This window comes from Lepisosteus platostomus, chromosome 4, assembly GCF_059453375.1.
Source record: "Lepisosteus platostomus isolate fLepPlt1 chromosome 4, fLepPlt1.hap1, whole genome shotgun sequence".
Classification (NCBI taxonomy): Eukaryota; Metazoa; Chordata; class Actinopteri; order Semionotiformes; family Lepisosteidae; genus Lepisosteus; species Lepisosteus platostomus.
The window spans coordinates 66975896-66991939 of record NC_142614.1 but is presented as its reverse complement, the minus strand read 5'-3'; the positions used below and the strand labels follow the sequence as shown (position 1 = coordinate 66991939).

At 37.0% G+C, this 16044-nt stretch overlaps 1 protein-coding gene across 14 annotated transcripts in view; it reads left to right on the top strand.

Annotated features, from left to right (window-relative positions):
- Positions 1-16044, top strand: part of tcf4 (transcription factor 4) — a 209463-nt gene that overhangs the window by 181571 nt on the left and 11848 nt on the right. For all 14 annotated transcript variants that reach the window (XR_015936079.1, XM_088630366.1, XM_088630359.1 and 11 more), the window contains one exon: positions 13908-14031. Coding sequence is in view for 13 of the 14 variants with exons in the window: in XM_088630366.1 (XP_088486492.1) it covers positions 13908-14031 (124 nt within the window). In the remaining variant the exon portion in view is untranslated. The remainder of the gene's footprint in view (positions 1-13907; positions 14032-16044) is intronic.

Sequence of the window (16044 nt, the reverse complement as noted above, 5' to 3'; positions counted from 1 at the left end):
TCGAAAAAAGGGTCAATCGGAATAAAAATTCAGGTCCAACAAAGAAATCAAAGTATTCTAAGCCACTGTTGTATTTTGCTGTTCGTTGCAGCCTTGCAGGAGCAGATGGACAAGGGAAAGTGAATTTTCTTGCCTATTTATTTTGGCCGTGCTTTTTTATATGGAGGAGTGGGCTAGTGGGGGATAATATGCATGTCTGAAAAGCAAACAATCTCAAAAGTATTTCTTAAGCTATTTCCATTACCTTAATACGTCCATGCGCCCTGTTGTATTCTCTACACATTTTTAAAATGATTGCATTCTAATGTATTCAAGTGTTGTTGTTTTTTTTTAAATAAGGAAAGCCGAATTGAGCAGGGGAAGATGCACATGTATTTTCTGAAAAACTTGGCCTCACATGCCAGCTCTCTGCAGATAGGAATTTTAATAGATTGCATGTGTTGATGCACAGTTTGTTCAACTGGAAAGATATCATAACAGTCTAGCCTCTCTAACATAATGTATTATCCCAAGACTTGCCATTTCCATTTTAAATAAGGATCTGATTATGGTAGTCTTGTCTAATGGTTTGTATAGTGAACACTTCTGAAATGCTTTGGTTTACTGAAAAAAACAGAAGAAACCTCTCAAACATGAGAAGAGTAGTTTTATTACAGTAGGCATTCATAAACATTTTGAACATTTTAAAATAACCCAAGTGCCTTCGTCGGTGTGTATTTTTTTAAGAAGTTTTATTTTTCAGTGAGGAAAACTTTTAAATGCTAATGACTTTGAACTTTCAGGTAGGCTGCCCTTTTGCACTAAACTACCCAAAAACACCTGTTGCTAGCTTCATGTCTTTCAAAGTTTTATTATTTTCATTAGGTATAATGAAAATGCAATGTTGAACCTTACTGAACCAAGTCTCGAAATAAAAAATCAGATGTTAAATCTTTAGCCATCATCATCCTGTAATACTAACACATTGTTACGCAGTGAGTTTTTGACAAATTTATGTGTATGATGCTTAGCATTACGCACAAAGAAAGTTCAGCTCCGTAAATACTTGTTCACACAACACATTTCAAAATAGATGTCAAACATTTGTCAGCAACATGGTGAGATCTTATGTTTTCAGACACACGGAAAACGTTATCTAAAGACTTGCTCTAAATCTAAAGATTTAAGTGAGAACATTTTATGTAATTGGCCTGTTTCAAATTATAGTTGTGCACCACAAACTCGAGATGCTATCAGTTTGTAAGTGTCAATCCAGTTGACTGATGCATGATTTTCTTTATTATTGACTAATGTTCTGGGTCGTGATGAAGCATTTTAGATTTTGAAGCTATTCGAGGGACGTCAGTGGTTCTTTGTTTGTAGGATTTATTATACTTTGATTCTTAGCATACTGTATATTCAGAATAGACTCCCAGGAACCTATGACTTGTGACCGAAGTAAAACTCTTCCTTCTTTTTTGTTTGAACCGCATGCAGTATATACTCTATAATGAGCTGGACTGTTTTTGTATATTGAACTTTCTGTCTTGTCATTTGGGCGCTCATTCTCATGCAGTTCCATAAGTCCTTTGGCCACACTGATTTTTGCTTTGTGGAGGTTGGGGCCTGGGAGGGGGGGGGGGGTCGGTGATCTGTTTTGGGGAGTACCTGGCCGCTTCAGAAACCCATCAGAAAGCAGACCAAGGAGTAAATAAAGGAAATAACATTTGTATTCAGTCAGTCTCAGCTCTAGCCTTTGACCACTTGATATATTCCACACTTTTAAGGGGGGGGGGGGTACTTCAAAACATCAAGGAGGATGCTGGTAATCTTTTCCATATTTAAGATTTTTTTTTTCGCTTGAAACAAGCCATAAAGTTCCAGCCAGCCAGCTGTGGGGAATGAAGTGGCAGGGGGAGGCGGTGAGAGGAAACACATGGAGCAGAGCGTGGTGACGCGAGCTTGAGGCCGCTCCCCCTCCCCACTTCCTTCATGGGGGGTGGGCGGGGGGGTGGGCTGCCTCGTTTCGCTTTTCTAATGACAGAACAGAAGAGAGGCTACAATGGAGAGGAGGCTATGTGGCCCTCATAGCCGATCTACGGCTCATGCCTCCACTACCTTATCTCTTTGTCACAGTGACCTGAAGGGGCATCGGATGCTACCAAGATCAAACAGGCAGTGAAAGTCTAAAGCTTGCCCGTATTTGACTCACAAAAAAGCCTATGGGCTCCAGTCCCCATAGAAAGCACTGTAGGTCTAACCACCTAAGTGCCCTGAATATAGAACCTGTTCAGACTTACTTGTTCCCTCTTTATCAGTCTTTTTAAATATTCTGCTTTTTGAATAGTCTATATTTACTTAAACTTACTTTTTAAACTTACTTTTTAAATATTCTGTCATTTTTGAGACATCTGGAATACTGTTATTTTATGCATAAGGAAATTTATAATTCCATGGAAGGCATTTTGAGTAACGTTTATAAAAAGAACATCAGTCTTATTCTCTTAACTAGCCTTTCTTTATGAGGATGTACTTTCTATAGAAGTATTTATGAAGAACATAATAACTTTACATGATAACTCAAGGACATAAAAAGTAGAACAACAACAGGCACAGTACAATAGTAGCTGGCTACATCGATATTGCTATGCAGTTGGCTGATCTTGTAAGCTGCATTTTTGTGTTTAGGGTGTCTACAAGCACTTAAATGAGATTTTACATAACCTCCAGCACGAATCCCTAATTTCCTTGGTTACTTTTATTTAAAGTTCTTTTGCTGTAATTCATTATCTTCTTTAATGATGCTCACCCTTTTTCATTCATTAGTTACTGATTTATTTTTTTTAGTCTGCTCGCTTATTTCCACATGTGTGCACAAGTCTAACTTGGAGAGGACTGGTAGTTGCATGTATTTCAGAGCTAATGAGGTGTTTTTTTTTTAAATAAATTACCTTGAGGACTGTTGCACAATATAAATATGAGCGCTTCTAGGGGCAGCTGTTACGTCCAGTAATTACAACAGGGATAGAACGGTTTATTACCAGAAGTGGTACGATGTCAGTGGGTTCGAGGGTTCTGGTTTATGCTAAAATGTCAATGTACACAATTCACTTTTGCAATATGGGGTGATTAATCTTTATTTATTTTTCTACATACCCCATTGAACGCAAGAGGAAAAATAATTCCAGTTAAGCTTGTCTGCTGTTTCTTTGATTTCTCTGTAAAGCTAATGCTGCATTTGCACAAAATGTTTTTCTTTAGTTGTAACATATGCAGTAAACTGTATTGCATCAGTCGTCATGCATGCTCACGGTTAGCAGATGAGTGATTCATTATTTTGCTTTAAAAGAAAATGTATGACTTACATGAATATACAGTTTAAAAGTTACTTTGCATGTAATATACATTTGACTTGTTAATATCAAGCTGCACTTTTCATTCTAATCTTTTGTGAGATTCTCGCAGATTTTTTGCATACAAATCATGGCAGTTTCTAGAACATTGTGGGTGCATGCTGATTATCCTGTATAGTAAAAAATTGGTATTGATGTTAAGCTCTATGTGGAGAAATGGCCAAGCAGAGAGAGAGACTGAAAAGGCAAATAAGGCATACATGTTAAGCTTCCTTGAGATATACACAGCCTTATGGTGATGTTTATGACAGGTTGTGATATTCTTGTAATGTCTGTCTTCTTGATTAGTGCACTGACCAAGGTACATACAGAAATTCCTTACCAGACTGCATTCTTTTAATATTCAACACCAACATTGCTGCTGAGCCCCAAAGGCTCTCTGTGATTACTCTACCTAATTCAGCCATCTGTTGTTCTCATTACTGATTGAAACCCCCAAAAAACCTTCCACTTTGGACAACCATACGATACTGAGTCACTGGTTTTTCCATTCTCTGGATAAGCAAACAGCAATGTTAGTGAAGTCATTTGGTTATGTCATCCTTAGAAAACGTGCAATTAACATATACATATCTAAAGGAATGACTGCCACAGTTATTATTTTTTTTAAAGGAGCTTTATTTGAAATGTTTAGTTTGTTTTCCTTGTCAAGACCGTTTTGGATCTGTCCACCATTACTCTCCATTTTCATCTCATGCAAATTAATCTGACTGGCTCGGTTGTCTGAAATTTATACCCGAAACCTTCAGGTCCAGAAACCTAAGCAGTACTCTTGTGCTGGAAAATGGTTGGAAAACCTTGAGGTCCAGTTAACTCTGTAGCGAGACCAAGTAAACATACTGCTGGAAAAAAATATAATTTTGGTTCAACAAAACATTGGCTGGGTGGGTATTAAGGGTCATGTTTCTTTACTTAATATGTTTTAGTATTTTTTTTTGTATGGTGGCATACTTTATGTGATGCACATGTAGATTTTCCAAAGGTATCAAAAAGTAGTTTTAAATCAGGTCAAGGAATGAATTTTTCAAATATTTTCCCTTTTTTATTGAAAAGAGGACAATTTAAAAAGAATGTTGTATACACACATATTGAGGGCACATGAGAGCTCTATATATGTAATGTAATTTATATAACATATTTTTAAATTTTTTAAAAAAAGATGATACAATTGTCCCCCTTTCAATATGTAGTATACTGTCAGATAACACCTAAAACAGTGCCCAGTAAAGCACGCTGGCCTTTTCCTTTATTTTCAGTTATCATCATAAAATGTTTTTTGCATTATACTGGCTCATGCCTTTACTGACTGTGCACGTCCGTTATTTTATTATACAATTTTTTCATATTAAACAATGATATGGTCAAATAGAGAGAAGTGTTTAGAGATCCTTTTGATCTGCCGTCATCCCTTCCTTTTTAACTACCACTTAGTTTATGTATATACTGTACTAGACATCAAAAGAAATAAAGCACTTATAACTGCAACCTGAAACAAATTTATACAGTTATTCTTAAAGAAGTAGCTAAATCTTTAGCAGGTACACTGGCATTTACTGACATGATATAGCAAACTTTTATTAAGATGTATAACATTTGACATCAACTGAGACGCAGGCTAGTAGCGTGTGTAGCCTCCAATGCAAAGTAGTTCACACTGTATATCTTTTACTCATGTTTTATACCAGGAATTCAATTCTGTTCCATTACCCTTATTAATACCTGGACAAGCATGGGCCTGTTCACTGGTCTGTGAACCCTAGGTGCCATGTGTGGTCACAGCTCACCAGTCAAAATATTTAGCGGAGCTCAATTATGGCGAGTCGGACATTCACAGAAACTCATTATAACACGAGCAGAATGAGCAAGGGCATGAAGTGAGGATATGAATGATGTATCACTAGGGTGTCACATTTTGTGACATCAAGGAGTCACGTTGCCGCAAAGTGAAGTTCAGAATGGACCAGATATTCTAGCCTAGACCATCACACTTGGATCTACCCAGAGATTGGTCTGTTCTATACAACATTTATCTTTTGCACATATGCACCACACTTGCTTATATCCAAAGCAGTGGTCTACACAAACCTTGTATGCAGTGCTTAGAGGACCACTGAGGTGTTGCTGCAACATACTTCACTGATGTATGAAGGCCTTCATCTTTTGATAAGTAGAAGGTACAGTGTTTGTTCTACTCTGCATTTTTGTTTTGGGATTTTGACCATGCCTGGCATTTAACAGGTTAAATCACCAGTTCCCAGTGAACTAAAGAGGCGATTTAGTGCTTATGCAAGTCGCCGGATTGCATCACAGTCAGTCATGAATGATCAATTAAACCATATGACACCAAAAACATTTAATGAATTTCCATATTGTGTATACTTAGTTTTTTCTAAAAAAGTACATGAATAAAGAGTAGTGGATTTTATTTTGTTTTTGTAAATACTTTAAAGCTTTAATTAAAAAAATAATAATAAAGCTTATTTTTTAATTCTTTCTTACTTGCACTGCCCCATGCAAGGCTTGCGCTGTCCTGTATTAAAAGGGCTAGACAAGAACTATGTGCAAGTAACAAAGTTGTTTTTCTGAAGAAGCTAAGGCTGTGTATCCTGTGAAGCAGTTTGGGAATCATATTGCAGCTCTTCGGCAGGAAACTGTTGTAGTTATGTAAAAAAAAAGCAATAACCAAGTTTTGTCCACACCTAATCATTGGAGGACATGTTGTGAAAGAGGAGCTTGTGTACGTCCTTCTCAAGTGTACGAGTGCGGCTCTTTTTTTTTGTCAAGGGGATGTTGCTAGGTGAAAGAGTGCTAGGATGTACTGGTGGGAAGTGGTCACCTGGTTGAAATCTCCTGGGCAACGCATGCCACACCACCCCCGCCCCCAGATGAAATCTAGATGAGGAACAGCTGGATTTTGTTTGGAAAGCTGCTTTGTTACATGCCTGAAGTCTGGAGATGAGAGACTGAGGTCATTGCGAAAGCAGGTGCTCCAATGGTGAGCTGAAGGAGGGAGCTCTGAGGGTAATAGGGGGGAAGTGTGGCTGATGTTTCGGTGCTGCAGTGGGAAAGCAGCTTGCAACTGCTTTCTTTTTTCAGCCCTGTTTAGAAAACGCCGCTTGTCTTACAGCCCGTTATGTTTGTGGTGTATAATTTAGTGCTACAGTATGTGCAAGCCTGGGATTTTTAACTTCTTAAAGCTCCTTTCCTAATGCGCATCATTTCCAATATAATGATTTAACGACACCCCACACATATCCACACACCCCCACCCTGTCTCACCAATCCTGTCCTTTGAGAACCACGCTTCCTGAAACAAATATCCATCTGAGATTCATTATCCCTGGCCACTGCCTTGTTAGGTGACGGTATCATGGGCTAATCTTTACACAGTTATTACTGCCCAGTTGGACTAAGTGTTCTTTTAAGCAGGTTATATTGACGAGCAGCCTATTAGAAAGGGAGATTGGGGTATTACAGCTTAAAAAGATCCGGTAATACCTTTTAAAATTCTGTCTTCTTTTTTTGATAAGTAGTCTCTAAGCTCTAGTACATGTTTTATAGACTAGATAGTGGTCAAAAACCATTAGATCCTTAGCTTTTAAAAATAGAAGTGAACTTTCCTGTTTTAGCAAAAGAAAATTCTCGTCTCTGTTTTTAAGAGCAACCGTTGAGTTTGCTTGGAAGCTCTAATGGTGATGACTGCAGGATGTAGCACATCAGTTGGGTTACATAATTGCAGATTATTGCAAGATTTGAAAGCTTTTAAGCTTTAAATTATATCAAATAAGTTTACTAGATTGACAAAACAACCATCATTTTTTGTGTAACAACTTTTACTGTTTGTCAAGTTTTATTTAGCAGTGTTTCTGTTTCTGTTTAAGACATTTCTCAGTTGTTGCCAGCAAATAGTTTTTTCTCCTCCTTGCTTCCTCGGAGATGTTGTGAGCTGTTTTTCTTCATAAAGCAGTGCTGGAGAGAACAATGACTCTGTTCAACATTTAAATATTCCCTTTTTAAATTAACCCTTTCTGTCTATAGAGACTTACACACAGTAGTCATGTGTCAAAACGTTTTGTTTTTGCTTTTCATGTAACAAAATTCATCTGGGCTTTGCAGGTGTAGACATGAAACAAAAGTGTTACACCAAAAAAAAAAACAGTATACTACATTGAAAACAACTGTTCCAGGCATTGGTCCACTTTAGTTAATGGGCTAAATTTTTTTACCCTTTTTCCAGTTAAGAAGAAATTGCATTCATCTCCTCAAAAACACCTCTCAACAAACATTTGCTTTCCCACAAACACATCTGCTTCTAGTCTTTGCCTGACTTTAAAGTTGTCTCCTAAAGGCCAGGGTGAGTGTTAACACAAACAATCTGTGTTAATGGGATGAGTATTGCTTTACAGGATCTGAGTCTGTAAGCAGGGCCTGTCTCTTAACACCTCAGTCTAATTCCCAGTCCCCAGTTACTCCACATTTAATTTAATATTGTACAAAAATTGTCACATGAAATGCTAGAATTCACATAACATTTGATTTTGAAATGTTGATGGAAAATATGGGTACAATATAAATGTTAAAATGACCTCTTATTTGTTTTACTATTTGCATAGTACTTTTACTTCATAACTTTGAATCCAAATACTTTACAGATTAGTGTAAATGAAATTAAATATACTATTAATAATTATTGAGTACAGTACATGTTTTACATGAAGCACGTGGGAGATTGTGCTAACTTTTTCCCACAAAGGTATCAGGAACATAATGAATTAATACTGTAAAAATGCACTAAGGTACACAAATCTAAAAAAAAAAACTTTATTGTGCTGTGTTTTAGAAATTTTAAACCTGCAATGTATGGCTTTCAGCTCAGTTTCCAATGGTTTGAAATGTCAGAAGCCATATTAAAACGGTTTTTGACATAGCTTCCATACTCCACCTAGTGGGAGATATGTATATTGTGTGTATGTTGGTAACAGCAGGATCTGTGTTCTACAAATGGGTACAGATCCCCCTGAAGCTGATAAGTCTGCAAGATAAATTGTATTCATTGCCATACATGGCTACAGCAAAGTATTTGAATATACCTTTTAAATGCTCTCATCTGCATGATCCTATACAAAGTTTTCAAAACTCAATAAATGCTAACTTATAATTTCCATAAACCCTGAAGTGACAATATTTAACATCTGTCTTAAACTATTCTCATATATATCTCATAAGAATCTTTTATACAAGCAATGTATAAATTCTTAGAAATTCTGGTTTTAAAATAGAGCACATTTTTAGTCCTCCAATGGATAATGAAACATAAACTTCAAAAGTGCACTTGAAACTTGGATCTTATTCAATTAAAAAAAACGTTTGAACCATTTTTGTTTTACTTCAAGGAACGCAAGTGATTACCAATGGATTTGAGAATTTCTAAAAATCTCCTCATTTTAAGTTCAACCATTTTTCCTTCTCTCTTCTGTATTGCTGGGTACCTGTTGCTATCAGATATAGTTTGTACCAGGAAAAGATTTAACTACATTAGGAGCCTGTGCAAAGAAACTGTGCTTTTACCTATACCAGTACCACACCAGTGTACCAACCTAGTTACATCCTCCCATTCTTTTTTTAAAGATCCAATAAAGAGTTTTAAGAGGTTCTCTCTTAATTGAATTAACATCTAAAGAAGCTACATCTGCACTTTCAGTGTGTTCAGAATTATTAGCAGCTGTTATCCAGTGGGAAACGCATTCCTGGTCTGTTTTCTTCTGAGCATGGTCGGGGAACAATGATTCCAGGACTTGGCAAAGATCAGAGAAAATGGTTTTAGCCAAATTAAACTTCCTTTTTCAAGCTGTCCCGTACCACAACTAGGAAATTGAGTTCAATACCTGTGCCGTGCTCTGATCCCTCTTCAACTGTACCCTTTCTTTGGGTCTGGACACCTCTGTTAAATACAGTAGGGTCTAAGTTCATGTTATTATTAAAATTGGAGGGGAAGTCTACGGGTTCCAAGCATGCTGAATAACATAAACTGTTCATTTAAAGTATATTTCATTTTTGAAACCTTTCAGGCCACGTTTCAGTTGTTGGTAAACGGTCCAAACTATAAATGTCTCATGTTATCATATTTCATTTTGATGGATTTCTTTTTTGCTTGTTTGTTCTGTGAATTTGAAAAACACTTTTCCTTTTAAAGTGAAGCAACATCCAGAATTCTGTTCAAGGAAACACTGATGGTATATTCAAGCTTTAAAATATGACCCTTTTGTTGTGCAACTGTATACAAGTAAAAACCAGTATCTTTGGAATGATTACAGTAATAAGCATTATAACGGGTCTGGTAAATTCTAAAAAAGTTGGTTTTTTTCCCACAAATCATGTAACTCAGAAAGTAAATAATAAATACAGTCATCTTATATCTGACTGTCATCTGACTACATCTGATTGTGTTCCTTTGCTTACAGAGTCACATGCTCAACACGTTCATGGTTTCTCATTTATTTAAAATTACCTATTTCCTAAAATAAGTTTACACCGGCTCAATTCACTTTCCTTCAGGCCATACTGTACTTCACAGGCATGTAGTCTAGTCAGAAATTGATACGGCACACGAATGCTTATGGAATCTGCTAATCAAATTATTATAACACAGAAAGTAATTTAATATATTAAGACAATTGCACTTAAAATGTTCTGTGTGTCTTGTTCCATTTTTGCTTCAGAACTACTCTTTACTATTATTTTTCTGTTACTTTAAATCCCCCGACACATGTTTCTAATTGTGAAATTGCCTGTTACTTTAATTCACACTCTGAATTGCTTCGCCGGTGCCACGTCACTGTTTTACTTCATAAGTTTTTTTTTTCCCTTTTTTCTGTTTAACTGTGATTAATCTGTTGATGGGAGTGATACATATGGGAACAATTGCCAGCTTTAAGTGCAAAAGGTATGACTAGATGAGCCCCACTTTGTAATGCGTGCATTTAGGAAGAGAGCATTTGTGGAAAGTGACTTTGATTGCAGTCTTATTTGCAGGTCTGTGTAAACTTAGTAAAGCCCTTCCATCATTTGTGTCACATTTTATGTTCTTTAATCTTAATGCAGCATGTTGTTTCGTGTATGGAAAAATGGCCCTGCTTATTACCAAAGGCTGAGTGTTCAGTAGAGCTCTTTTGCCTGTCAAAACGTTTTTACCCCACAGGCAGGTCTCAATACAAAACCAAGCAACATCTAGCTTTATTCTTAAAATGTCTGTTGGGTTGTCCTTATTATTTGGGTCACTTTCTTAAGTGTGCTTAAGCAGGCTGTAGAGAGCAATCCAAGATATGAGTGAACAAACCCTGCAGGTAATCACAGAGTAGCCTGAGTTTCTGTATAGCTTTTGCCACAGCATATCACTGCCATTATCCTTTAATTCATAATGCCCCAAATAAATACAAAATATTACTTTCTTGGAAAATGCAGGTGAGTTACATTAACTCCAAACAATTTTATAGCGCAGAGTGGGGAAGGAATACATTGAGAGATTTTCAGAATAAAAAGCCATCATTTTCATTCTGCAGAGAATGTTTGCTATCTTTAATTTATGCATATGTTTTGACGGTGAGTCCATCTGAATCTGGGAATGAGGAATACAAAAATCTCCAGATATGTTTTTAAAAAATACAAAATAAAGAGCAGATCATCTAAAAGAGGCAGTCCACATCACACTCGCATTCAATTCTGCCTCTTTGACTTCTGGAATATGCCATTTGTCGTCATGGTTATTAATTTTTAACCAGCTTTGTAATTTCATGCTGTGAAACATACATTTAACTTGTTTTTGTGCCAGAATTTGGGGAGACTCTGAATCCAAATGCAGGCTGCGCTGTGTCATGTTAGATTTTAATTGAACTCACTTCTGGCACATAGGATATTGTAACTTAAATTCTTTTGTTGTTCTTTGTGTATTTTCTTCTTTTTTTTTTTTTGCTCGAAACCTTGACATAATAGTGCTGCTTGCTGAAAGCCGTGGCACCGTGGGCCTGTGCTTTGTCATCAGCATTCACATCAGGGCTGTTTGCAAATGTGTTCTGTGGCATGTAAACATTGTAATCCATATTCTGCTTTGCTAACCTGCAATTAGTTTGCTGGGCCTCTGCGCTGGTAGCTTGTGCTCTTTGGGGATTAGCCAACAGATATCAGTGGGAAGGGTGTCTTTGGCCATGACTTTTCATCGCTTAAGAATGGAGCCAGTGTTACAAGTACTGGGAATAAAAACTATTGTATTGAGGATGGGGGGTGATGGTGGGAGGGCTCATGGTATTTGCAGTAAAGCGTAAACTGAAAAAAAATACTTTTAAAACTCAAGAAATCGTGTCTATTAAAAAGACACAATTTCTTTCATAGATCAAATGCACATTTCTAAACACACAACATTTGTTAAGGCGTAAATATTGTAAGGCTCTTTATTTTTTTCCATTGTAAAGTCTTTAGCAGGCTCCCAGTTCACTAATTTTGTACAGTATTTATTTTATACAGTTGTAGTGATAATTCTACAGATCCCTTTCTGTGGTATTTATAAAATTCCTTCATGTCAAATCAAAGAAGACATCTTTCTTTAGTTCATTAAAAATGAATCGCTAATCTTACCATATTAAAACAGACAAAAATCAGGGGATTTGCATTTAAAAAATCTGGTTTCTGGTTAATCTTAAATTACAGTCTCAATCATCAGTTCCACTTTGTCCATCAGGATACACGTTTCTCTTTTGATTGGTTTGTTTGCTTAATCAAGGATGACATTTTCAACTGATGGGAAAAGGAAAAGTTTTTTAAATATCATCTTTTTTTTATTTTGATCTTTTTGAGAATGGGTTGGTTTTCCATTATTTGATTTGATTTTTTTCAACAGAAACTCTGCGATTACACAAGACTTGCTGATCCGATGTTTTGTGAAATTTACAATAAAGTTTACGGCATACACATCACAAAAATGTGATGTTTAGGAGAATATGGTAGGAGTCGTCGTACAAATGGGTACATTTGTTATATATAAAAAACTCCCATGGGTCATGGAATTTGGCTTCTTCTCAGTTTTTTTTCAGCTTTTGCTTAAAATAAATCAAATAGAAATAAATTAAAACAATAGTGCAAGAAACACACTGGACTGGCAAGGGCTGTCCTATTTCTATATTTTTAACAAAAAGGCTGGGTTGTTACACTTTCTGCTTGGTTGCTGGATATAATGAAATTTTGCACTTGACCCAGAAACTGAGTGTCTCTGCACTGCATAATCAGTCCTACCACAAACACATGAAGCTCCATGGTTCTGATTAACAATGGCAAGAATGACAAGGTACATTGAAAACCATATTCCCAGTGTGCTGTTATTGTGAGCTCATATCATGATACTAATTTAGTTTAGTTTTTAAATATAAAACATTTATTAAATATGTATACCAGCCCTTATATCCTGAGCCAGGATGATGCCATTGTGAATTTGGGGGCTGCTCTGTGATGAAACACAGCAAACAAACACTGGCTTGGAATGAGCTATGTGTTCCAGTAAAGCCGTTCGACATTTTCTGATATTTGCATCAAGTGGGGAGGCGTCATGTGACATCTCAGGCAGTGCTGTCAAAGGCTTAGCTGGAATTACAAGGGGAGAAAAAAATGGCAGGTCCTAGAATTTTATCCCTAAAATGAAAAACTTGTGCCAAATCACAATTCCTGCAGGATCTCTTGATACTGTCAGGGGAATTAGGAAGCCCACAATTAAGCATATGGGCATTAAGATAATTGTCAGTTCTGTTGGCGGACATGATAGAAGACAGATGGATGTGAATCAGCGCACTCTGCTGAGGCACCCTGGGAGATAATTTTGTATTTTACCTGCCTGAGCAGCTCTGCCTTGTTTGTCAGTAGTAGAAGGTATTAAACTGAGGTAGTCTGTGTTCCATCATCTTTGAACAGGAGAATGCTGCCCTCTACTGTTGAACTCCAGCACTGCTTCATAGTGGGTTGCATCTGTTTTGGAAGCTGACTCTTAATACGCACTTCAAGTATTCATAACTCAGCGAGATGGAATTACAGAATGTCTTATCTATCTCTTGCTAATGAGCTGATAATATGCAGAGTTCTTTAACTGTACAATCTCTTGTATTGTGACATAGTTAAGCTTGTTTATGTATTTATTGCTGATTATTGTTCTTTTTTCAGACCAGGTGGAGTTTAACCTTAGACAGCAAGCTCATGCTATAATGAGAAAATGGCAGATATTGTTGCTTAACAGCAGCTAGTTTAAAGGCGTTTTATAGTTTCAAGAATATCAGATTATGACATGAAGTCATGACTTGTTGGCCTTTGAAATATTTGCCTTTGTCTAAAGAAAAACAAAACAGGCACATCCCTTCATGTGATTTATCTTCGTGCATTTTCAGAATGCTCTGATCACCTTGACAAATGATAAGATCAGTCTCCTTTGCTTAGACGAAGAACGGAGGTGTTGTTTGCGATGACCGTGTTGTGTCTTTATAGGTTGGAGCACACCGTGAGGATGGAGTGGGGTTGCGGGGCAGTCACTCAATTGTGCCTGTTTCCCAGCTCCCAGTACAGTCAGCAACATCACCAGATCTGAGCCAGCCACAGGATCCTTACAGGGGTGAGTGGGGCTTCTCTGACATTCTGTCTGAGAGGGTCTGCAGGCCTCCCTGAGGCAGTCATTGTTTCCCAAGTGTGTTGGTAAGACGGCAGTGCAAGCACAGGCAATCCTGAATGTTTCCCATGTAATTAATTACATTTGCTTTTATCAAAATGGTTAAAAATGTATATTGGAGTTTGGTCGAAAAACACATTTCTTTTACACGTTTGTTACCTATGGAAAAAAAAAGGCTTTTTTCTTCAGGAACGTGTAAATAGGTCTCTCTCAGTACTGTACTTATGCGTTTCTATTTTTAAAAAAAAAAACGTTCCTTGGCAACATAATCTACAGAAGCCAAGCCAACAAGCTAATGAGTTGTTGAATAACATTAAAGAAATGTGGAAATTAATTAGCAATTGTACAGAATAATTCCTAAGCAAAAGAAAAGAGATTACAAGAGTGCCCATCCCATACATATAAATGGTATTTGTATAACATAATAGATTAAATGAAGCAGTGGGGTACAGTACCACTAAGTGGAAAAAAAACAAACAAACGTCAACTGAATGGTATTCTCATTTTGTTCATTTCCTCTCATTTTGAAAGGTGGTACCACATTGTGGCAATCAAAACTCTATTCATGAGCCCTGGAACATATTTAATGTATATTACTGCCATGTTGATTCAGTGCAGGATTAGTTATTTAAATCATCTATAGACTGTATGTCCCATCCCTGAAGTGAAGAGATAGATGTATCCCAAAAGCCTCCATTGCTTCCCAAATTTCATATTGTGTCAGTGAAACTTGAAGCACAGCACAGAGGACTTGGGGGTGTTGAGTTTGTTTCTGTTGTATAAGACTGCATAGGGAATACTGGAAAATTAAATCAGTGTCTGTGCAAGTTGAGCCCACACACAGTGCTGTTCTTTTGCTGTGGTTCAGCTGTTTTTTATGGCTTTCGACTAAGTTTGCTGGAAACCTATTGTTGTTATTTTATTATTTTTAATCGTTTAAAAAATGATACCCATTTGATAACATTTCACGAAACTTCACCAAAATCGGAGACATACGGTACGTTTTGTCTCAGTGAACATGAGGCTGGGTGAACATAGGCCATAGTGTGTGGATGCAATATTGGATATTTCACAGAATCTGAGAACATCTTCATAAATTTTCTTCTCTGGTTCCAATTTAAGTACTGGTGTGAGACTCAGTGTGCAGTGTTAGTGCAGGTCATGTGGTTTGGCTGCAGGCTTGGATTTGTCAAACATTTGAACAACCTCTTTGAAACCTCTTTTTGTTGATTGGAATGAAATTTGGTATTCATAAACAAATAGAGGTTCACTCTCAAGGCTCTTGTATTAAAAGCGCATGGTAATAACGGCTTGGTGAATTGCACACCATAACACTATCTGAGTACTGACGTTTCAGGCTTAGGAGCTTATCGTTCTAACGTGAATAGAACCTACTTCTCCTGGACAAACCCCAGTGGCCACTTGACCACCATTTTGTTCTCAGAACTCAGATTACTGTCCTAAGAACAGCTGTACCAGCTAACTTAAAATCTGGAAAGGTTCATCATACTTAAAGGTATGCCTGTTTCAGACTAAAGCCTTAAACATTTGAGTGAGACTTTATGAGTGAATGGGTCATGGGTCATCACCTGCTTGGGGGAAATCCATCCCCATTTTTAAAAACTGTGTAGCTAATAAACTTTCAACTTGACAGGTATCATTCAGACGACGTCAAAGCAATTAGCATATGTTGAAGTGAGGCATAAAACCATATGACTGAATGACAGCCATTTTGTTCTTAAAATTCAAACTAACACGGTTCTAGGAACCATTATACAGATTTACTTTGTCATCCATCTTGGCAGCTTTTATCACTGCATAAACCTGCTTCAGACTTTTACCTTATTTCTTGTGATGGCTCCGGTTATGCCCACAATGAGTCATTATCTGCTTGACAAAACATGTCCCAAAACTATTCTTATTCAAAATCTGTTTTAAAAATGAACTCCCTGCTTGGTA